The following is a 23,143-nucleotide window of genomic DNA, read 5'->3' on the forward strand; positions in this document are numbered from 1 at the left end:
GGCATGGATGAAAAAAATCTGTTTTCCATCTCAGGCAAGGAGCCTATTCTGTCTGCACAGGTTGTCCAATCTAGAGCAGCACAATGGATCCCAGATCCCTCCAAAGCAGTACTGGGACTGCTCACTTCTCACCTCTCTCAATCAGAATCGGTTCAGAGCTGAGCTGTTGATGCCAACCTCAGTTACCACAGCTCAAGGGCCAAGAGGCAGAGAAAAAAAACAATTTACTTTTCGTATTAAGATCCAACACATAGCATCTCTATATTGTTAATTCCTAACGATTTCAAAGCAGCCTGCTTGCAAGTTGAATTTCAAGGGAGAGATGGGAGTGATTTACGGTGACAACTATTAAGATTTTAGAGAACATAATACATGTGTTCTTGCTCCTACCATAAAATTAATTGTTGCTAATTAGTCTGGGCTGCCAGCTCACTTGTGTGTGAGAGTCTGTCACACTCCCTTCTCCTGGTCCTGTTAATTAGTCTTCCGAGTCTCATCCAATCCCTGTGTCCTGTAGCTTACCCCTCCCTGTATATTTCTTATTTAAACAATCAAGCCTGCTTTTTGCTTTGACTGGTTTAGGATAAAGGTTTGACCTTGGCGGCAGAGAAATCCTTATGGGTAGTCTGATGATGTCAGGTGAGACAAATAATTTTTTGAACACCATCAGGCGTGATTCAAGTGCCTTTGGCCCTCAATGAACATCTGTCTCTCGAAAGTTCTTTTTTACCGAGGACTGAATTTCTGTGAAATAATACAAATAAACTTAGGGTACTTGGGTCAGGCCATCCCTTTCTGGGCAGCTGGACTCTGGGGCAGAGGCCGTTGTGCTGGAATGCTAGCCCATACTTGTGGGCAGCAATGGGGACCCCCGGGGGAGGGCAGCTCTTGGCCACAGTGACAGCTGTCCGGTTAGGCACATTGGAAAGCTCAGCTCCCAGAGAGATGCTTCAAGGTGGGGTGGGTACCCTCACGGCGACTGAGCCTGTCCGCAGCCTTGCTGCCCTCAGAGCGGCTCTGGCATATTTGCCGAGGGAGTGCTGGTTGTGTAATTGCTATTGACATTTCCACGGGAAAAGAAGGTCAATTCTGTTGGATTTTTCTCTGAGAGCAGGGTGCCTGCTTTGTCCATCTACCATGTATCTACCAGCAGCGTGACTCTAAGGGTGACAGCCTCATGAAGTTATTATCACATATAGCGACAATAAAAAGAAAAGGTTTTTCCTAAATACAGTTCTGCACCCAATGAAGCTTGTTCACTCCTCTGCTCAATGAGCCAACAAAACAGGCGCAGGAGAGAGAAGAATCCCGGTTACACTGATTGCATCCTGCTTGCCTCTGCCCACCTCCTGTGAGGCGCCTTATTTCACACATCCCCATGACAGAGTAATGTGACTTCATTGACTGGCAAGCAGCTGTTGGTACAGCATGGGTGTGCGTGTGTGTGTGTAATGCCCACACACTGAAATGAAGAGGGAACGGAAAGCATGACACAGCCATTGAAATTTAAAGGGGAAGGACGCCGTTATTACAATTCACTGATGACAGCGGAGGCTGTGGCTATGTTCAAATCTGATCATGTCTACAAAAACACCTGCCAGGCCAGAAAAAGGGAACCGATTTCAGCCCTGAACCTGTTTTGCTTCTGAGTGTGGCTTCAGATCCCAGGTGCCGGAAAGGCTGGATCAAAACCCTGAGACTGTTTAGACCAGATGATCGAGTTATTGGGATGCAGGCTCTCCAATCACCAGTGCTAGACTTGTCCGTGACCGGCCCCTTCTCCTTCTCCTTCTCGCCTTTTGCACGGGCGGCTCGCCTCTTTTGCTTCTGTTCCTCATCCTCTCCTACATCTCTTTGGAGGTGATATGGGTCTAGTGAAAGGTGACACTGGACCACACCTTCTGACACTTAGATGCAGGAATTCACATGACACGAATCCATAGTTCACCCCATTGGGAAGGTCTGGAGATGAGCCCGAAGGTGTTTGCACGTGTGTATAACTGTTTTATTTCTGAGAAGTCTTCTTGGATAGAAGACCAAGGGATGAAATAAGAATCTTTTTGACGAATTCATGTGATATTTCTTAAAGATTTTATTCACTTATCTGTTTGAGGGAGAGAGAGAGAGCAAGACAGAGAGCAGGGGAAGGAGCAGAGGGAGAGGGATAAGCAGACTCCACGCTGAGCACGGAGCCTGACACAGGGCTCCATCCCAGGACCCTGAGATCATGACCCCGGCCGAAATAAAGAGTCGGCTGCTTAACCGACTGAGCCACTCAGGCCCCTCAAATTCAAGTGATTATTAATGAACTCTTCACTTTGGCAACTCTGGATCCCTTGGAAGCATGGCTAAGGGGAAATGTAATTGAGAAAAGCTGGTCATGTTTCTGAGAGTCGTGTGGAGTATGGTAGCTGAGTGAATAATTCTTTGCTCAGATTGTTGGCTGTTGGGATTTATAGCTTTCTTTTTATTTTCATTGCCACACTGTAACCCAGGACTTCCTGATTAGGCCTTTATTAATGCAAACATTAATGCTCTCTCTGCTTCAGGGTGCACTTAAAACACACTGTGCATATTCCTACCAGAAAATACGTTGCTTATATAATGCCACACCCTCCCTCAGGAACCTACAATAGCTCCCATCTACTTATTGGATCAAATCTAGACCTCTCAGCTAGCCCACAGGTGCTCCATGATCTGCTCTTATTTAACCAATGGAAACTTCTATTGCAACCCTGATCCTGCCCCCCCTCACTGCACCCTGAATTAACCAGAGCAGGTGTATTCCTACTACCCTGCCTTCGTGCCTTGGCTTCTCCTTAAGAGCTTTGCCCAACTTTGCCTCTAACTATTCAAAGAGAACCATTCTTCACATTTCAACCCAGCCCTTTTTTTCTTTTTCTTTTCTTTCTTCTTCCTTTTTTTTTTTTAATCTGTGAAGTTTTCCCATAATTCCCACCAATATTAACTTTTCCTTCTTGACTTCCTATCCCTCCAGTAGGCAAATGCTTGGCCCTATTTTTGCATTAGCCTCTTGCATTGATCTTTGTGTCTCATCTGTAAGTTTTACGTCTGGAATGAAGTTTCTTACTCTCTTGCTCTCCAGAATGCCCGCTCTGCCACTCGGGCATAAAGAACATTGAACTTGGAATAAAAAAGGCCATACTGGGTGTTTGGCTCTAGAACAGACCCGCTGTGCAGCCTTGGATGAACTCCCTGGCCTCTCTGAGCCTCTGTGTCCTTAGCTGTGAAATGGAACTCAGGAAATTTTCACAGCCTGTTTCACTGAGCCGTTTTAAGGTTCAAATAAAACAACATGGGAGAGTACTTTATGAGCCTGAAAGTACTTGAAGAACAGGAGGCCCCAATATTATTGTAGTTGTGTGTCATAGTTAACATTACCTTGAACCAAAAAACGTATGTACGTCACCATGTAATCTTGAGACACAGCAGTGCTCTCCCCATGAAACATTTATAGCACATTTTCTTTGTTAGAGTACTTGTTATTTACCATACCATTTCGTTCTCCCTAGGGGGCACGGGGCAGACATTTTTATTCCCATTTTACAGCCAAAGGAAAGAAATCGAAGTTGGACAGACAGTTTAAGTAAATCGCTCTTAGTCATGTAGTTAGATATTAGCAGGGATTGGACTGGGCCTTCCTTTCTGCCCATTACTCCCTGCCTGCGATTTGTGGCCATTTTCACTCATCGTGCCCCCTATAACCATCCTGGACCCTGCATAGGGAATACCTTCCTCCTCGTTTCCAACTTCTCTTCCTCCATGGGCGTTTTCCTCCTTGGCCTTCATGGGTTCTTGGATGGTTAGTGTGGTTTCATCTAGGCTTGTGATCACCGTGTACCTGCATAAGATGGAGGGACAAAATCTAAGAATATTTTGCAGTACCTTACCAACATCAATGCTTCAGTCAACCATTGCTAGGTGGGGGATCCCAGACCCAGTTAGTGCCAGAGTCCCATGGTAGGCCCCACTGTACACTATTTCTCCTGAGAAATCAGGTTCTTCCTAGAGTCTTGTCTGCCCAGGTCCCAGTGGGACTACCAAGCAGGGCTGGATACTTTTTCACGATAGCCCCAGGGACAAACTGTCCTCAGCTCATTCCTTCCTCAACTTCAGCATACCATAGAATTTAACTTTGGCTTACTCTTGAATGAATTTGTTTAATATAATCTACTCCAAATATTTGATATCATTTCAGTACTTTGGACCACGCCAACCCTGAATGTAAGTGGTTTGTATTAACAGAAGTTTTAATCACATTCAATATAAGTCATTCCCTTTGTAATAACAGCATTGAAACTCTCGCAGGAAATGGCAATTTCTATCAAAGACTGCATTATAAAACCCATGGAACCATAATGGGAGCTAGATTTGTCTGACCCTTTCTAGTTTCCCAACAGGACCCCAAGACCCAATGGGTGGGAACTGTTCTCTCCTCTCTCAAGCAGTGCTAGTGGGTAAATGTTATTTAGTTGTGTACTTCTTGCAACCGTTGTCCAAAAACAGAGCTTGTATCATTAACTGCAAAATTTGGAAGCATTCCAGCTGACAGAAGCCCACAGAACAAGTCTTTATCATAAGACAGAGAGGAAAGGGACCCGAGCACCATGACTCTCACATTATAAATCTGCTCACAGCTCATAAACCGCCTTCATCACCATGCTTCTTGACATGAATTCACACCCAAGGTTTTGCAGCTCATCAAAGATGGAGAGTGTAAATAGGCAGAAAACAAAAGAGATAAGTCCACTAGCTATGGAAGAAGGGTAATTTGACTTCCAGGGACAGACTATAGCAATATTCCATGGACTTCATATCACCTTTATCTTCCCTGCTTTCCTCCATTCTTACTCTCTTGAGCTATTTATTGTATTTGGATGATAAATGTCTATAATGAGAGGGATCAGAGTATAGTGAAAATGGCATTGTATTTAAGGACAAGCAAATGGGTTTTGGGTCTTGGTTCAGCTCTGGGAAATAAGCAGTTTTATTGTGCCTTACGGTCCTCATTTATAAAATGGATAGGTTATTTAAGGTCTTATTTGAACTCTTGGAGAACATCCCATCTGTTCTGGAGACTCCAAGAAGCACTTCCTTAGAAAGGTAGTGAAGACATTCCATCTGGACTGTTGAGCTGAGCATAACCATACAGAGAAGGGAAGGAGAGGTGGAAATCCTTAATGGGTAAGATTTTTCAATAGATTTCTGGAAGAGAGATAGTGTGTGGTCGTCATATGCATGCGTGAAACACAGTGGAAGAATCTTCATCTCAGAATATGCTGTAGGGGTTCTGAGGTGGAGGCAGGACTGCCCTGTTGTTCTCCAGGCTTGGAGCCAACAAATGCAGCAGGTGGAGTAGTGAGTATCTGTGGGAAAGGGCTTACACATCCTGGGAGGGCAACTTAATGAGGGGTATGCCCCACCCCCTCCAATCTGGCAGAGAAACAGATAGCCTCCCATTATTTATCCTCAGATCAAAAAAAAAAAAAATCGAAAGCACATCTATGCAGAAATTGCCAGATTGCCTTAGAGGATGAAGGCTAATAGTATGGATATTGAAGCCCTAGAGTGACATTCTCTTTGTCTAGCATGTTTATGCTCCTGCTTAATGGTCCACTTCTTGCCTATGTGTCCTAAAGCAAGGCCTGTTTATTTATGTGTTCTACCAGTGACCCAATTCCTAAGCAATAGCACTATCTGAAAACAGAGTTACTGACATAAGAGCTCAAGAAAACCTTACTAGTTACCCATCCTTACATATAAATAAAATTCAAGATCCATCATACACATGAGGACGAAAAGCACTGAAAGAAAGGATCCAAAGAGAAAAACTGACCTTGAAGGAAGCAGAAGTATTTTTGGAATCAGAAGAGAATTAGAATCTCTGACTTGAGATTTTTATATACATAAGTCAAAGTCAGGTAGCTATGAAAAATGAATCTTAAGAAAACAAGAAGGAACTCATAAAATTAGATACATGATGGCTGAACTGAAGGTTTCCATCACAGGTCTGAGAGAGAGTCAAGAAAATTTTCCAGAACAAGAGCAAAAAGGCAGAGAGAAAGGCTGGAGAAGAAAAGATAAGAGACATAGAGAAGCAATTCATGAGAGAGAATTCATACAGTTCAACTGTATGAGAGGTGACATATGGCTACTAAGATTTCCAAATAGCAATGAGAACACAGAAAAATGGTAGAGAGAAATTTAACAAAGAAAAAAACAGAAGACAATTTCCCAGTGTTGAAGAAGCCCCAGGCCTCAGATTGAGAGGTCTGCCAGGTCCCAACAGGATAAATGAAAAATCTACTGATTTGAATTAGACGCTAGGACGATCTTGATGGTAGGGGAGAGAAGGCATTTGCTCTTGATACTTAGATACATCCTGCTTCGAGTGGCCCAGAAGTTCTCTCTGTGACATTAGACACATCAAAAAGGAAATGAAGTCCTGTCACCTACTTAACCTTGTGGCATACAGTGTTTAACTGGTTGTATTGAAGTAAACTGTGTTTATTGCTTTTCAATTTTTAGTCACATAAGACACTTAATTGTAGCATATCATAAGTTGAACCACATATAATAACAGTCATGACAGAGTTGCAGTAAAGGTCAAGCTCAAAGAATATGTGAAGTGACTGGGGTAGCGGTAAGGGGGCTAATAGGCTCATGGTATACAGAAGAGTCTAGCATAATGGCTTTAAAAAGGTTAGGGTATGATAGACTATCAGTAGAAGAACTGAAAATAATTCAGCTCCCAGTTATTGGGAAAAGGTGGGAGATAGTGTGAGTGAAATCCTTCTCTTGAGTAGTGGACAATTGCTAAGTGTCTGAAATTGGGAAAACAGGAAGAGAAAGTATACATATTGATTACAGTCATGGAAGAAATCCGTAGGATTCAAACTGGATTGAATCAGACACCCGACAGAATGGGGTTGAGGATAGGGAGGCCTGTAGAGGGGTACAATTTCTTTCCATCATGAGTTCTTCAGTACTATTTGATTTGTTACCCTGTCCATGTATTGCTTTCTTTAATATCTTCTTGAAAATTAAAAGATATGGCTTCTTTTCTAACATTCAGAAGTTCTGTTCGCAAACCTAACAGCCAAGCGATAAATTATGTTAAGCCATACGAAATAGCTGGTATTTGTCACAGTTGGGCCTGCACAAATGGAAACTTCATTTAGTTCAACCTAAATGGCTTTCAGATTTGGGACTTAATGTGGACACATCTTAACAGGTAGGTCCAGTGGACGAACCAGTCCTTGACAGCCTGGCATTTGGGAAATATCATAATCAATTATGGCCAACATGACCCTTCTTTCCAACCAACATTTCAAGCGATGATCAACTTACAAGGGAAAATTCACAAGGCACATCCTCCAACCCCACATCATTTACTCAAAGAATTTGACTCTTTTTCTTCTAGATACACGTAACCCTATATTTCTTACATATGTCATAGCCATTTTGATATTCTGCCTTTGACAACTGTTATTTGTATATTTGCCTCATCTCCCTGTTGGACTGCCCATCTTTTGAGGGAAAGAGCCATGTTTTCCTGGGGGAGAGTGCATGGTTCTGAAACCAGTCTGAGCTTGCCTTGCCCACTTTCCAGCTGTGTGGCTTTGGACAAGTTACTTAACATCTCCAGGACTCAGTCACTACATTCCCTAAAAGGAGACAATGATGTCTCTCCCCAAGTCCTTCAGAACGTCTCAAGAAGATAATGTATGTACAGCATTTAACACAATGCCTAGCACACAGCAGAGGTGTAATTAGCATCCACTGACAACCTCTTCTCCTTCTTCATCCTTAGGCCTTCCACAGCACCCAACACAGCTTTCTTCACATAGATGCTTAAATGGTAAAATGAGGAGGTGGGGGGGGGGAGGAATTGAAAGATGCTGCAAGTATCACAAAATCCTTTGAAGAAAATAAACACTAGTATTACCTTCCAAAATATGAGTTCTAAAATAAGCATATTAAAGAGGAAATATCATCAGACTCTGCTATGCATATTAATTGGACAGAAAGCCCTCTAGAGATGGAAAACTTTTGGGATGTACCCAAAAATCCTGCCCCCCATCTTCAGATATTGGCCATATATTGTTGGTTATGAGCTCTCCTGGAATTGGGGCAGAGGCTAGGGCCATGGAAAGCAGCCCAAGAAGCTGGCATGGAATTCTGGACCTCATAAAATGCCCACTGGCCTCCCACTGTACCTTAAGCTAAGCCCTTGCTCCCTCTTGAGTTTAGAGCTTCCCTCATAAAGACTCCAATCTTGGAGTACCTGGGTGACTCAGTGGGTTGAGCCTCTGCCTTTTGCTCAGGTCATGATCTCAGGGTCCTGGGATGGAGCCCCACATTGGGTTCTCTGTCAATAAGGAGCCTGCTTCCACCACCCCCGCCTGCCTCTCTGCCTACTTGTGATCTCTGTCAAATAAATAAATAAATAAAATCTTAAAAAAAAAAAAGACTCCAGTCTGCATTTCTGAGGTTGGCTCAATGGTTCCATAAGCCTTTCCTGAGTGGCCCACTTGCCTAGCACTTTGCTTGTTCTTCCCATCACCATTGATCCCATTGTGATCTAGAATGTGTGTGCTAAATTGTGCGCACCAAGAAGATAGTCACTATGTTTACGTTAGACACAGGTCAGGGAAGCCCTGAATGCCCGCCAGTCTGAGTTCAGAATTACCCTCACCCACAGCTAAAGATGTGTTGCATGATGGGAGCATTCACATATGTGTATGTTGGAAAAACCCAACGATCCTGAAGAAGTCAATTAGGAAACTGTAATGGCTACCAGTTGAAGTTACTGAAGGGGGGAAAGTTTGCATGGGGAGGTCATTGGAATGGAGGTTCCCAGATGGTAAGACAGGCACCAGTGTCGAACTCTCAAATGGAGGCTTGTGCATACAGCTTAGGAGTGGGTGCGGGTCGTGAAAGGGATGTTTTCCATCCCTGGGGGCAGAAGGAACATTAGAAGTCAGGGACACGGTCAGAGGGGTAGACAGATAAGACTTTCTTGCCCACCTGCCAGGATTTCGTGCAATCACTTGGCATAATTATTCTTGAAAATATAAACATTGCCGGGGCTGACTGACAAGTATTGTTCCAGCAGGGAGGGCTGTCAGGGCAAATCAATCCAACTCCACCACCTGCCAGTGTGTAAAACAGATATAATTTTGGCTGTTAGGGGCTGTCAAAGCGAAGGATGTGCCGTATGTGTATTTTGAAGTGTGGTGTTCCCTTCCGTCTCACAGCTTGAAAGATGGTTTCTGGGGCTTTCCCCCCTCTCCGGATATTTTCTAGAAGAAGGTTTTGGATTTTAAGTTCAAATAACCCCATCACCTTTATCCCTTGTGACGTAGGGTTTCAATAATCTCCATTCCCGCTCCTCTCCCCCACAGCTGCCTGGCTCTCATTCAGTACGGGGTCTAAAATTTGGTTTAGGATGGAAGGGTCCTTTGCTGCCGCTGGATGTTGTCTAGGGCAGCCACATAGCTAGTTGGTGCCCTCCCAGGAATGTAAAATTGTTTGCAAGACTGTCTTGCCCATCACCGGATCCCATGGCAGGCTTAGCTTAAAAGCTTATGATGGTCTGTGCTTAATGCGCCCCTCGGGAATCTCTGGAAGTCTTCTTCCTCCTTCCGTGGCCACATGCTGTAGTGAGCAGCAGAGCGAGGCCCTCAGAAGGCGGCTCCCTCAAACTCTCTATTCTCTAAGAATGTTTCCATATCTCTTGCCCACTCTGCCCTCAGGGGCTTCCCCAGGAATCTCTCCTATCAGTTTCCTCCCTCCTTTCTTCCCATTTACTTCTCACTTAACTTCTGTGCCCCAGCAGGCTCACTCCTGGCCCTTTCTCCCGACTTTCTCGGGTTCCGATTTTGGTCCCATGGCTCCTTGTTCTCTGTGTTGATCGCCTGATGTGTTCTAGGCCCAGCAGCGGGTGTCGGGATATCACATCCCCAAGGCATTCTTGAGCATGCCCCTAGACCTTGGATTTTGTGCCATTCTGATGGGGTACCATCATACCTTGCACTGTTTTCTCTGAGGGTGGCTACTGTGCTATGTGTTCATTTCTTACGAAGATCACTATTTACTCTGTGGGCGTTGTTGAGGACGCTGATCCCCTGTGTAAAATCCATTTGGTATATTCCTTCAAAAACTAAATGCCATGAAGAATCTCACTTACCATAAGGATTTTTTGAGCTTTTACTTCTGGATCATCCACATTTTATTAATTATTGGGTTTCTCTTTTGGTTTCTGCTGCCAGGAAGCTCGGATCCAAATTATGACTTAATTTTCATAACCCCGTGGGACCCCTAGAATCTGCACATTTGCATTTCTACTTAGCACCTTGTCTTGGCCTTCTATTCCACTTTCCCTGACTCGAGTTTTTATTTGGGTGTTTTGCTTTTTCTTTGCATGGTCCATCAAGTACCTACAATCTTTTGTGAATGAAGCAAAAGTGTTAAGAAAAGATACAATAGATATAAGCGTATTTTTCTGCTCCTTGAGGTTGTGAGTTGCGTGAGGACAGGGATTATTTTGCTCATCCTTTTCACTGGGCCCCAGAAAAATGCCCAGGCTATAGTAGGTGCTTAGTCAAAACTTACTGTACTAAACTGGCAAAAGTGGACCCACGTATCTCTAGATAGAAAAAGTCCAGTTCAATTGGCTTTTCTTTCACTTTGTTTTCTATCAGAAGGCCAAGGCAAAGTAGAACATTGTAGTAGAGTAAATTTTAACTCTGCCCCTTATTGGTTGTACAACATTGGATGAGTTACTTAGCTCACCTGATCCTCTTCTTTTTACTTTAATTTGAAAATGGATGTAAGGATACCTTAGCGGATTACTATGAAGATTGATAATTCTTGTAAAACTCAACACATTTTTCTGGCCCATAATAGCAATCCGTGCATGTTAGGCCCCTCCCCGTATCCTCATTTCACTGGAAATTGCACTTGGAAAAGGATAAGTGGGTTGCTCTATGACCACCAGTAAGTCAATTAATTGCAGTGTCATCTGTAAAATAAATGTGACTGTTGACCTCATTCGGGGAGATATGAAAATTAATTGACGGTAATGCACATTGGGATTTTTTGCTGAAATGTACTTAAGAAGAGCTCAGGATGAATCCATGTTCTTTTTCATCATTAATATTATTTATGAATATTTGGCCTTATCTTGTCCTGGTGTGTTTTATGTCTGTGGTCTTAATTGCATTTATTTCCAATTTAGCACCACCTTGTATTTTGATAAAAATGTAGATGAAATTCAAAACCATAGTTCCAGTCTTTCATGCAACTTTATTTTTACAAGGTGGGTGATTTTACCTGTTTCAGTAGGCTGCCCGTGAAACAGACATTAAGAAGGGAGTTGAGGGAAATTGGAAGGGGAGGTGAACCATGAGAGACTATGGACTCTGAAAAACGATCTGAGAATTTTGAAGGGGTGGGGGGTGGGAGGTTGGGGGCACCAGGTGGTGGGTATTGTAGAGGGCACAGATTGCATGGAGCACTGGGTGTGGTGCAAAAATAATGAATACTGTTATGCTGAAAAAAAAATAAAAATTTAAAAATAAAAAAAAATAAAATAAAAAAAATTAAAAAAAAAGATATTTAGTAAATGACATTTGTTCATCCTATATAAAAATCAAGTTTGAGCTTTTTCCAAGGAATTTACGTTTCATTTCTCACTTGCTGTAGTTGTCTTATTTTGTTAGCAGTTTTCTGATGAAATTCCTCCTTACGAGAGGCTTGGTCCATTCAGATGATACATGTGATGTTTCAAGTATTTCTGATAGAAGAGATATTAACTAGATGCAATGCTTATTTCCACTTTAATGCCAGGAGGCCCTGGCTGCCTTGGGAGGGTCTCAAATGGGGGCCTGTGTTAGAGAGTCCGGGCTCAGTCACCTCCTAGCTGTGTGGCCCCGGGAAAGATGCATCACTGTTCTGAGCCTCACTTGCGACTACCAAACATGAGGAGGCTGAAGTTCTTTTTGCTATCATAGAACTCAGTCCCTTGAGATGGATCTGCTGAGGCTGACCCTATATTCGGATCTGTAGGGAAATAGAGAGATCGCATCTACTGTAGAATGTTGTCTTCTAGGACATACTACTTTTTGCCTTTCTGCTTCAAACTTTAGAATAGTCTTCCTTTTAACTGTAGATCACTTAGTACTTGGCATATATTAGAGATTTCAATTAATGACTCAATTTAAGGGTCATAGGCTAAGCGGGATATGTCCACTAGGCCAAGGGGCTTTCTATGAAATCCCATTACTGAGGAAATTGGAAGAATACATTTTCGATTTCACCCTTAAGTGGGTAGTTTTATTTATATATTTATTTCATTAGTTTTAGATTTGGTAGTAATGGATGTAGATGGAGATTAATACTTCATCTATAGCCCATGTGTCTATAGAGATTATCTGCTTCTGGGGGTATCAATACCAGGAATTTGATTTTAACCATCTGAAACTGCAGGCATCTCTGTGAGCTACTGAAGGTACTTGGGAGGAAACACATCTGTTAGGGGTTGTAATGTGATACTAACATGAAACTGGAGATCTACTCAGTTTTCTGGTCCTCAGGAAGCAAATGGCCAAGGGCACCAAATTTCTATTCTGGAAAATTCCATTAATGGCAAGAAAGTCCAGATAGTTTTCAGGCACTCATCTTGATTACCGTTGCTGGTCCTCAGTTTCTCTCTGATTCCATAGAGTAGATTGAGTTGTGCAGTAATTTAATCCTGTGCTTTGTTTTGACTGTATCGGGGGACATAGATCAGTCTGCAGAGCACATGACTTTGGTGTATTTCCATCTCGCCTTGATACCTCCTTGTCTTCTGGCAAGGCAAGTTTTAAAGAGAAACTTTTCTACAAAACTTTTTTTTTTTTTTAAATCAACTGTTGTTTTGAGTTTTCCTCCAAGTCTAGGAAGACACCGATGCTAGAGTTTGTGTTTTCATATTTTTTTTTATTAGTTGTTCATGTTGGGTTTGAGATTATTTTATTCATGTCTCAGGAGTTAAGAACAGACAATTGACTGATCCCAGAGAAGGAAGCATGTAAAAATTTTACATGCTTACCTGATAGCTTATTTATCGTTGGGATCTTTAGACTCACTTCAGTCAGAGTATTTTGAATCAAATAAATCCAAGTGTTCACAGGGCCCTTTAAGACAGTGTGATTCCCAGTGCTCATCCTTAGCAAAATCAAGAGCTTGTGAGGAATGTGCATCAGTGCATTCCTTCCTTCCTTAAGACAGTCTTGCTCCCAAAGAAAGTCACCTTAATGCCATCCAGACAGCCAACCCAAACCTCCCAGTGCCTGGCTCTTAGCTACACCAATAAAAGACTCAGATAAATGCAGCCCAGTGTTTCTGCAGCTTAGGCAAGTTACTAAGCGTCTCTGTGCCTTGGTCACTGGGAATGATGGCATGAGTAGGGTGGAAAGGGATAGTGTAAATTGGGAGATCAATGGGTAAGAGGAGTAATTAGCAATGAGGGGGCAGAAGTGGAATAGACTGCTGGATCCTTAAAATAGATCTCTGAGATAGCTGGGGCTCTGGCAGGAGAAAATGGGTAGTGGTCAGAAGTCAGGCACATGGACCCTCACATACTTGGGGAAAGGTTGGGGGTGACCTCCCTTTGAAGCCATGGAGCTCTTCGGGGCATAGCCAAGATTTTGTATGAGTCAAGGAGGTTGAGGGAGACCTAAGGAGAGGTTGGGGATATAGGGAGCTGGTGGGTGAAACGAGGCCAGAGGGCCTTGTGGGAGGGTCTGTAAGAGAGGTGAAGAGATGGGCACTGATGAGTGGTGTTGGAGTAAGAGGTTGAATAAGGAGGGATGCCCTGAGACGTTCTGAGGACTTCCAGTGGTGATGGAGGGAAACAGGAGATGGGGCAGGTGGGGACGAGTCCCAGTGTTCTCTTAGAAGAGATTGGGAAGAAACTCTTAGCTCAGTGATGTGAGAGCTTCAGGTTAGATTTTGTCCCCACCCCTGACCTCGGAGAATTAGGCTGCTTTAGTGCCTACATACTGCTTTCAAGGTCAGCATAGGAAAACTGGTCCCATCGATTTTAGTTTTAAAGGAGATGGAATTGTGGCTTTATCTATAGCTTTATAAACTTCAACTTATTCTCTACCAACTTCTTCTCCTGTTTGGAAAAATTTTAATAAACAAATAAATAAAAAGAAGGAAAGAAAGAAAATGTAAATCAAAAGCAAAAAAAAAAGTTAAATACTTGCCTTGATTTGGTGAGAAAGTAAATCAAGTGACAATTTAATTCTCAATGAACGTGTGACAACCATGAAGTTAAATATTAGATTTAAATATGGCAGCTAATTCTCTGCAAGAATTACGTTTGTCTCTTTATATGGGCACTCTACCTAATGAACACATTTATCTTCTCTTAAATTCAGCCATTGCTACTGGAGCATGAGAAATTAATATACATTCTTATATTCATTAATACTGTTGCTCATAAAAGACCTTTTGATTTTTTATCACCCTGAGTTCCCAGAGGCTCAGAGAAGCCATCATAGCTCCAAACCACATGAATTATCAGGGGAAAAATCCTATTACAGCAAAACCTTAATCACTGCTTGCATTTTTAAAGAAATTGTATCTAAAAAGAAACTGCAGAGCAGATCCATCAACATAGAATGAATAAATAAGTGGTGGTATAGTCCTTTCTCTGAATATTATAAAGTAGTAAAAACAAAGGAATTGCTATTATACACACTGTAGCTCAGTGTAACTCAATCTCAAGGACATTGTTGAATGAAAAATGCAAGATGCGGACGCGGAAGGACGCGGAAGAAACTGTTTCCATTTATGTAGCAAAGTCAAACAATATCTCATTAGGGATATAGCATTAGTAACAAACCTATGGAGGAAATGATTAATACAAAATTCAGTCTAGTAATTACCCCCGGAAGAGAGCGGGGAAGTGGATACCATCAAGAAAGAATACGGTAGCATAGTGGTGCTTTCACCATACTGGTGATAGTCTGTTTCTTGGGTGGAATGACAGGTTTATACTATTTAAATTATAGAAATATGCTTAGTATTTCCTTTTGTTTTCAAAGTGCAGTTCACATTCAAGGGGAAAAAAAAGGCTTTTAGGAAAGATCATCAAATTAAACCACAGTAATAAATCTTCTACGGGCTCAGCACCTGAGGCATTACACGTGATTATAGAAGATAGACGGGGTTGCTCTTAGTCTCAGGGTGTTTACAGATGTGCTATAATTGCGAGATAAGCCAGAATTCAACTAAGCATAAGTCAGGATGTACTATGAATTCAGAGAAGGAGGTCTTTGATGGTCAGAGTTGTCTTGGAAACCTTCTCAAGAAGTGAGAATTTGAACTGGCCTTTGAAGGGTGAACTAAACAGGAAGCTGGGAGTGTATGTTTACTTTTTATTGTTTACATATTTCTATTTCTCTTGCCATGTGTAACACAGTTTACTATGGAAAAGCAACTTCGTGCATGTACTCTGGATTCAGACAGACCCGAATTCAAATTTCAACTCCTCCATTCCCACGCTGAGAATCACTGAATTTTCTCCAGACTCAGTTTCCCCACTTACAAAATACGGAGAGAGATGCTTCCCAGGGATGTGGGAGTAAAACGAGAGAATACCGTTAGGGGCATGTTCCAAGCTCCAGAAGGCTTCCCGGTCTCTCTTTAATACCGCCTTTCAAGGATGAGGCACCCTGGAAAGAATGGCGGCCAATGACCTTGCCGAAGCCTGGGCTGAGGGCTGAGCACTTGACAGTCAGGGGGAAGAGGAACAGGCTGCCGTGACAGCTCTTGTCCTCCACAGAGGCTCCTTTTGGACTTCCCAGTGGCTCTGTCCTTCTGAGCAATGCTTCGCTCTGCTCTCCTCCTTGCAACGGATGGGCTTCCAGAGAGCCTTGGTGGCCTCCTGCCTTATTCCTCAGGAAGGCGTATAGATGAGTTGACATGGGCCAGGTCCTCTCTAGACAAGAGGGGGAAATATTTTCTCTTCCCGCCACGTATCTATTCTTGTCTGTACCTGGCTTTGGAGAGCCAAGACTAAGGCATGATCTTAGAAAGGGCTCGGGAAACCAGCTGTAGCATGGTCTAGACATTTCTGGAATGAGAAAAGAGTCTCAACCCTGGTCAAGCCCAGTTCACCAGGGGGACAAAGCTCTAATTAGCCATGCCCAGATCTTGCCTCTTCCCTCTGTTTCCTCTGAGCCTCCCCTCTAGATGTCTGAGGCATCTTAACAAAGAAATAGGGATCCCTGGCTCTCTCTCTGCCTTTCTCCCACGAGACACACGACAAACAGTATATGCAAAGCATCTGGCTTGTGAGAGGTCTGCTGTTAATATCTCATCTTTTCCCATTTCTCCCTTCTCCTAAGTTGGGAAGTTCATTAATCACATTCTGTAGCCAATAGGGAAGTCACTTCTTAAGTTCTAGCGAAAGTAATAATTGAGCTCCAGAGAGCACGCTGGTGTAACCTCCTTCCAGCTATTTGGGGTGCACAGGGAGGATGGGTACTGAGCCTCTCTTTCGGTTTACTGGGGCAGAGGGGAGAAGCTCAGGAGGCGGGCCTCTGACTCCTACCCTCCGCCATCACCTCCGCGTGCCTCTATTCCAATTTCCATTCTGTCTTTGTTTTACAGTTGTTCAGCACATCAAGAGACATAACATTGTTCTGAAAAGGGAGCTAGGCGAAGGAGCCTTTGGAAAAGTTTTCCTAGCTGAATGCTATAACCTCTGTCCTGAGCAGGATAAGATCTTGGTGGCAGTGAAGGTAAGAGAACACTCCAGAATGTCTCATTATCCATGGTTGCACTCACGTGTGGAAGTAACGTTATTTCATGTTATAGTTGACCAATTCAGGAGCAAATTATGTCTGCTCTGGTGGATGTGTTCGAATTTTCTGGAACTAAGTGGACAGTGGGAAGGGTGTTTGGGGCACATGTAACTGTTGGAGCTCCTTCTCAGGGGCGACCCACCAGTCCATGGGCTGTGGAGAGCTCTGGGCTACTCTTCCAAGTCAATGCTAACTGGATACTTGGTGGAGGTTAGTAAGGTCTGACAGAATTCCCCCAGACACATTTTGGAGCCTCAGTCTGTGTCCTTGGATTGCTCAGTGTTTTTGCCAAGCTCAGCTGTAGCTTGTCCTCGGTGGGGGCCCTACGAGGGAGACTGGAGTCTGCTTTCCCTCTCAGCCCTCTGCTCTGCTGACATCTTCTGTTACAACTTACCCTGTCCCTCCTGAATGTCCCCAGAGCCCCAGGATTGCATACAGGGAGGCATGATTCCGTCCTGCGGTGGATGGCATCTCTTGGGATTCCAACATCCCAGGAGACACACGGTTTTACTGAAATAATGGAGGCTGAAAGTCCCTAATTCCCACCACTGCCCCCCCCGCACCAAAACTCAAAAAGGATACCTGGTCTTCAGTAAGATAAATGTTACTGGAGGGGATGAAATTTCCACCGAGCTCTCTAAAATATAGGAATTAACAAAAATAGCACAAAAGACTTCAGCAGATCTTTTACATATGCATTGTCAAAACTAAAAAAAAAATCCCAACTCACCAAGGTATTGAATAATATATGTAAAAGACTTAAAAGAGACCTATATTTATAAAATGAATTAAGTGGCAAAGGAATATGGGCTTGGCTAGTATAATAAGATGTAGCTTCTTGGCTTCACGGAAGATGATTGGGTTTTCTTTGTTTCTGCCAAACAGAATGTAGCGTTCATTTACTAGTTACAACCAGGACAAACTTCATGTTTAAAAGTCAGCTGTCTATTCCATTAGTGCTGTACTTAGCATCAAAGTAGTCTACTGTATACATAATAGGTAATTGAGGGAAGAGAAACTTCTGGAACTTACTCATCCTGCGGACTAAATACACTTTCTGTTAAAATTCGTCCAAATGAAGAAACAGTGCATTTGCTTCCCGGATATCATCCCAACCTGAGTGGCCTGGAGGCTCTTAGACTCTCACCAAAGGTTTCTAAAAGCTGCACTTTGGAATGAATAAAGGACAGAACTTTCTAGGGAGGGTAAATGTAATATCAGTAAACATCGTCTCACTAAGCTAGGCAAATGGAGAGGGAGAGGGAGCCAAGGAGAGGAGACAAGAAGATGCTGGAAAGATGGGAGGTCAAATCGGGTAAAAGGTGTAAAATAAGAATCCCTCCATGACTTGGGCGGTGTTGGGGGGGAGGGGTGGTTATTCCTGTTATTGAGACTGCTTCCTCTTTTCTTTCATTTACCCAGAAAGTTTATTTTTTAAAGCACAAAATGTTCAGAACATTTGGCAGTGTTCTCTCTGCAGTCTTTGCTTTCCTCTGCTGCTTTTTCCCCTCACGTTGGATAAATGGGACCAAAAGGTGCCTCTATTTTTGTAGATTCATAGACTGATAAAATATGAGAGCTAGAAGCAGCTTAGGGAAAATCTGATCCTAATCTAGCCATGAGTTATACGCAAGGACATTGAAGACCAGGGATTCCCATTCTAGAGTCACGTTTTCTCCCACTGATATCTGGAGGCCCACCAGGGACCTAAGTCAGGCCTTCAGACTCTGAATTCAGATTCTTGATTCTTGGGGTCACAAGGTGAGCATCTTGGAATGTGAGAAAATTCTGGGAGATTAGGGAATCCTAGATGACAGTGTAGGAGTAGCTGAGGGACCTCAGCCAGATATGGAGAGAGAGGCACCAAATTTCTTAGTGGGGAAAGCCTTTCATTTGAGTGTCGTTCTGTATTCTCTGCCTGCTTCGCTGTTCTCTGAACGCCCTTGAAGAAAGGGTGTTCCCCGGCTACATTTGGGTCACCCTCAACTCATGTGTCGCATTTCCTTCCCAATACATGCTAGGACAGGGTTTCAGGGCCTGGGCTGGTCCTGACAAAGCATCGCCAGGGTCAGTGTGGTGTAAACAATTACCCAGCTCACACAGCCTGCCGCTCCCGAGGCTCATCTCCCACTGCCATTACCGCTGAGGCTTCTCCCTGGTTTGAATCCAGTCACAGCCCAAATCCCACCTTTGACGAAGACGCAGGACCCGGTCCTCTTGCCGAATAAGTTGGCAAATTCATGACCTACGGTGAGCGCTTGTGAAGCAATATTGCTAGAAACAAACCAACCCAAAATCAACCAAACCAACAAGAACTTGAATTTTCCCCTTTATCAACTCCTGACTCTTTGTGGGCTCGTTCCTTCTTGTTGAAATTCAAATGAAACTGTTATTTCAAGCCGAGAGGACGAAAACGCCTGCAGCTCAAAAATTCATTTCAACTTCAAGGTCGCACACCTAAAACGTCTCCTCTCCACGACCTTGCCTGTGAAGTCTTGTTGCTATCAGAGGCTTTGCTTACGTTTGCCTGAATGACTTCTAGCTTCAGAGAGGGTACCCATTTTCACTTTCTGGGATTCAGAGGCTGCAGCTCCCCCCCAAGGCACAAGCCAGACCTTCCCCAGCTCTAGGACGGCTGGATCACAATAGCACACGGACCCGTTACAGAGCTGCTCTCCTCAGCCTGACCGGCCCATTTTTCTGGCCGGGGGCTGGCCAACTGGAAGTGTGTTCAAAGACTATCTCCTGAACCTTGGAGGAAAATGTCTATGGTTCAGTCCTAACCATAGTAAAGTAAATTTTTCAGGAATGAGACAAACAGAATGCCCCTTCCGGGGCCCCGCCCAGCCTGTCACCTCTGAGGAGTTGCTCCTGGAGCTGCTCTTCTCCCATTGAAGGTACCCAGGGATGTTTGACAGGCTTTCTGCCCGTTGCCTAGCAACCCCTGCAGCATTGATTATGCGTCTAAGAAATAGCAGCTATTGTCCTCTTTCCTTCTCTAGAAGAAGCTGACTGGTTTGAAATCCAGGGCTTTGCACGCAGACTGACAGATGTCAGTTTCCTGTAAATTGTGACATCGCCTGCCCCAGATGATTTTAAGAACTTGAGGGATCTGCAGGAACCGGTTTAAGATGGACGTGATCTGAAGGCACTCAGGAGCCCACATGGGCTGAGCGTCCCTCTCCCATTAGAGTATCTCCCCGTTTGGGAGCCAACCAGAGTGACCTTTTCTTGATAGTTTTTGGATGACCTTCATTTTTTAGTGAAATGGATGCAACAGCCATTTTTTTCCCCTTAGGCTGAATCACAATTGCAGAACCCATGAAGAGGGTGAGAAGCGGAGGAACCGGTCTTTGATCAGAATGAGTTACTTTACCTTTAAGTAACTCAATTACCAAGGAAACGCTTCATGGTAGTTTCCCTGCATTACCTGTGGGTGCGTTAACTATTTTTGGCTCTATCCAACCTGCATTTCGATAGCTACAATGCCTACAACATTTTCCTGTACTCTGAATGCACGCTGATTTTTGTTTTTTAAATATAGCCGCAAGTGCGCGTCGTCGGATTCATGGCCTCTCCTCCCCCTCTCCACTAACTCAGGTGTATTTCTAGAAACACAAAAATGCTGCATGCAAGACAGACTTTGGAAATTATATAGAACCCAAGTCTCATGTTTTATAGATGAGAAATCCAAGACCCAGGGAAGTCGAGTGACTTCCTCGAGGTGTAAGTTAAAGAGAGCGAGAGGCACCCTACAGGAACATTTGAGACCAGGAATGGTGAGATCTGACTTCAACAAGCACTTCCTTCTGAATTTTTGCATTTCGCGATTCTGAGTATTTTCTTGTTAACGGAAGAAATAATGCTGATTTTCTTCACCAAGGGTTTTGGAAGAGTTGACTGATGAGCGCTCTGGTACATTGCCGTTCTGCAGACCCTAAGTAGCATCTAACATGTTTTGCCATTCCTGTGTCTGGAGAGCCCGACCTTAGCCCCTCGGTCCACACAGCTGCCATTAATCCATCCACTCTCTGTTCAAGTTGCTCCTCTTAGGAGAGACCTCCCCTTGCCTGCTCTGCCAGCTAGGTCAGACCTCCCCATCATATCCATTAAGGCATCTATACTTGTCTTTTATGGCATTTGTCAAGGTTGTAATTCTATATGTGTCTGTGAGCTTATCAATGGCATGACTGCATGTCATCCATTAGAGTGACATATCCTTGAGAGGGGGAACCATGCTTTTTAGCACATTGTCCAATATCTAGTAGCATGGAATAAATGCTTGTTGAATGAATGACGGGATGGCTATTAACTGATGTTCTTAAGCTTAACTCCCACATTTTGCCAATGAAGAAATGGGAACCCGGAGAAGACGAATGACCCATCCAAGGTCACGTAGCTTGAACAAGGGCACTTAATGTCAGATCTAGGACTAAAACTCAGGCCTCCCCAACAGTCTGATGCTTGTGATGCACCGCATTTTTTACTTATTGAATTTTGCACATGCCCTGGTTGCCCCAAGTGAGGAAATTCAACATGATGCCACTTACCAAGTAATGCAAAGGGATGTGTTAGTTGTGCTCATCTGTATGTAAGGACGAGAGACACTTTGGCATTTTTCTGAGTAGAAATGCAATTCAAGGAAATAGGTGGAAATAAAGAAAACTGGATTCTGGAGTGAATATAAGCAAAACATCATTATCAGCTTTGATAAGAACAGTTGTAGTACGCTCATGGGAAACCTCACTCAAGCTGATTTAAGCAGAAAAGGAAATTTATTTGCTGAAGCTACTGGAAAACCTTGCTACTAGTGTCCTTGCTTCAGGTACTGCTGGATCCAGAAAATCAATTCTCCGTGTATGTATCTCCTGGCTCTGCTTTCCTCTGTATTGACTGTATTCCCAGACTGGTTCTCTCCTTTCCACTGTGGTAAAGACTTAGCAGCAATGGTTCTGGGCTTAGATCCTGCCATCCTAGCAACCCCAAAGAGAACTCCTCTTCCCCAACAATTACACCGAAGTCCAAGGGACAGCTCCTACTGGCTTGTGTTGAGTTGGTCCTCTGACTCGCTGAATAATAATCTGAATACCCAGGCCTGGGTCACATACACATCCTTGGAAATGGAAGGTGAGGTCAGGTCTACATGACACACAGAGACTGAATGTGGGTAGCCATGGTTCCCTGAAGGAATATTAAAGATTCCATCCCTGATAAAAAGGGTGAAGAGCTGTTCCTCCCGGTCTGTAGACTGCTCAAGAAGGAAAAGACAGTGTGTTCAGTGATTCCACTCCATCTTCACACCAGGCCACCTACCTGTGGCCCAACCATCCAAGGTCATCACATGGCACAGATGAGGCCCCCTATGGGAAAGGAAGCAAGTAGAGCCAGTTGTCTCAGAACATGGATAGGGCAGAATAAGGTCTCCAAAAGGAAAGCTCATTCTTTCCTGTTCTGGAACAGTGAAACAATCCATAGACAAGAAAGGGAATCAAGAGTTCATCAATTCCAAGGCACATTTATCTCTAAGACAGGGGGCTCTTTTCTTTCTTTCTCTCATTTTAGGATTTTTTAAATTTTTATTTTTTTGTGGCAGTCACCTTATCAGTCCTTACATCTTGATTAATCATGAAGTTTCCCTCCCATTCCTCCCTCTTCCTGTGCTCCATTCCCACTTCTCCATGGATACTGGCATGTGAAATCCTTGTCCCCACAAAATGGAAATGGAAGATGACAAGATGAGTATATTTAAGAGATCATTCATTAGTGCTGTCCCCAAAAAGGAGTTTGTGTACCTTAACAGGACACAGTGTTGCAGAAAATGCTATCGACTCCCATTTTTACAAGTCTCTAGGAATAGAAATCATCCAACTTTTAAGTGGTTCATTAAAAGCTCTCACTGTCTTTATGGCCCAGACATTGTTTAATAGATTTCTATTGTACCTTAGTGTAAGCCCATTTTTTCCTGGTGCGCGCATGCGTGTGTGTATGTGTGTATGTGTGCGTGCACACACGCGCATGCTTACATGCACACTCACAGAGGCTATAGGAGGGAGAGTGACATCTTCCTGGTGAGGACCGCTCCTGTGCTTGAGTCTGGTAGGTTCCAGTAACTACTTTGCCCCATCAATGTCCGCTTTCCAGAAACTTCAACTTTTAACCTGTGATGGGAAGTCTGTTTTTTGTCTTGTTAAGTGGTCTTATTAACCCTATTTTCTGGCTCATCTCCAATTCATCCCCATCTTCTCAGAAATGCTAAA

At 43.5% G+C, this 23,143-nt stretch overlaps 1 protein-coding gene across 1 annotated transcript in view; it reads left to right on the forward strand.

Moving 5' to 3' along the window:
* Positions 1–23,143, forward strand: part of NTRK2 (neurotrophic receptor tyrosine kinase 2) — a 323,213-nt gene that overhangs the window by 225,451 nt on the left and 74,619 nt on the right. Inside the window, exon 13 of the mRNA XM_047700252.1 lies at positions 16,693–16,823. Coding sequence (XP_047556208.1) covers positions 16,693–16,823 — 131 coding nt within the window. The remainder of the gene's footprint in view (positions 1–16,692; positions 16,824–23,143) is intronic.

This window comes from Lutra lutra, chromosome 13 (assembly GCF_902655055.1).
Source record: "Lutra lutra chromosome 13, mLutLut1.2, whole genome shotgun sequence".
Taxonomy (NCBI): Eukaryota; Metazoa; Chordata; class Mammalia; order Carnivora; family Mustelidae; genus Lutra; species Lutra lutra.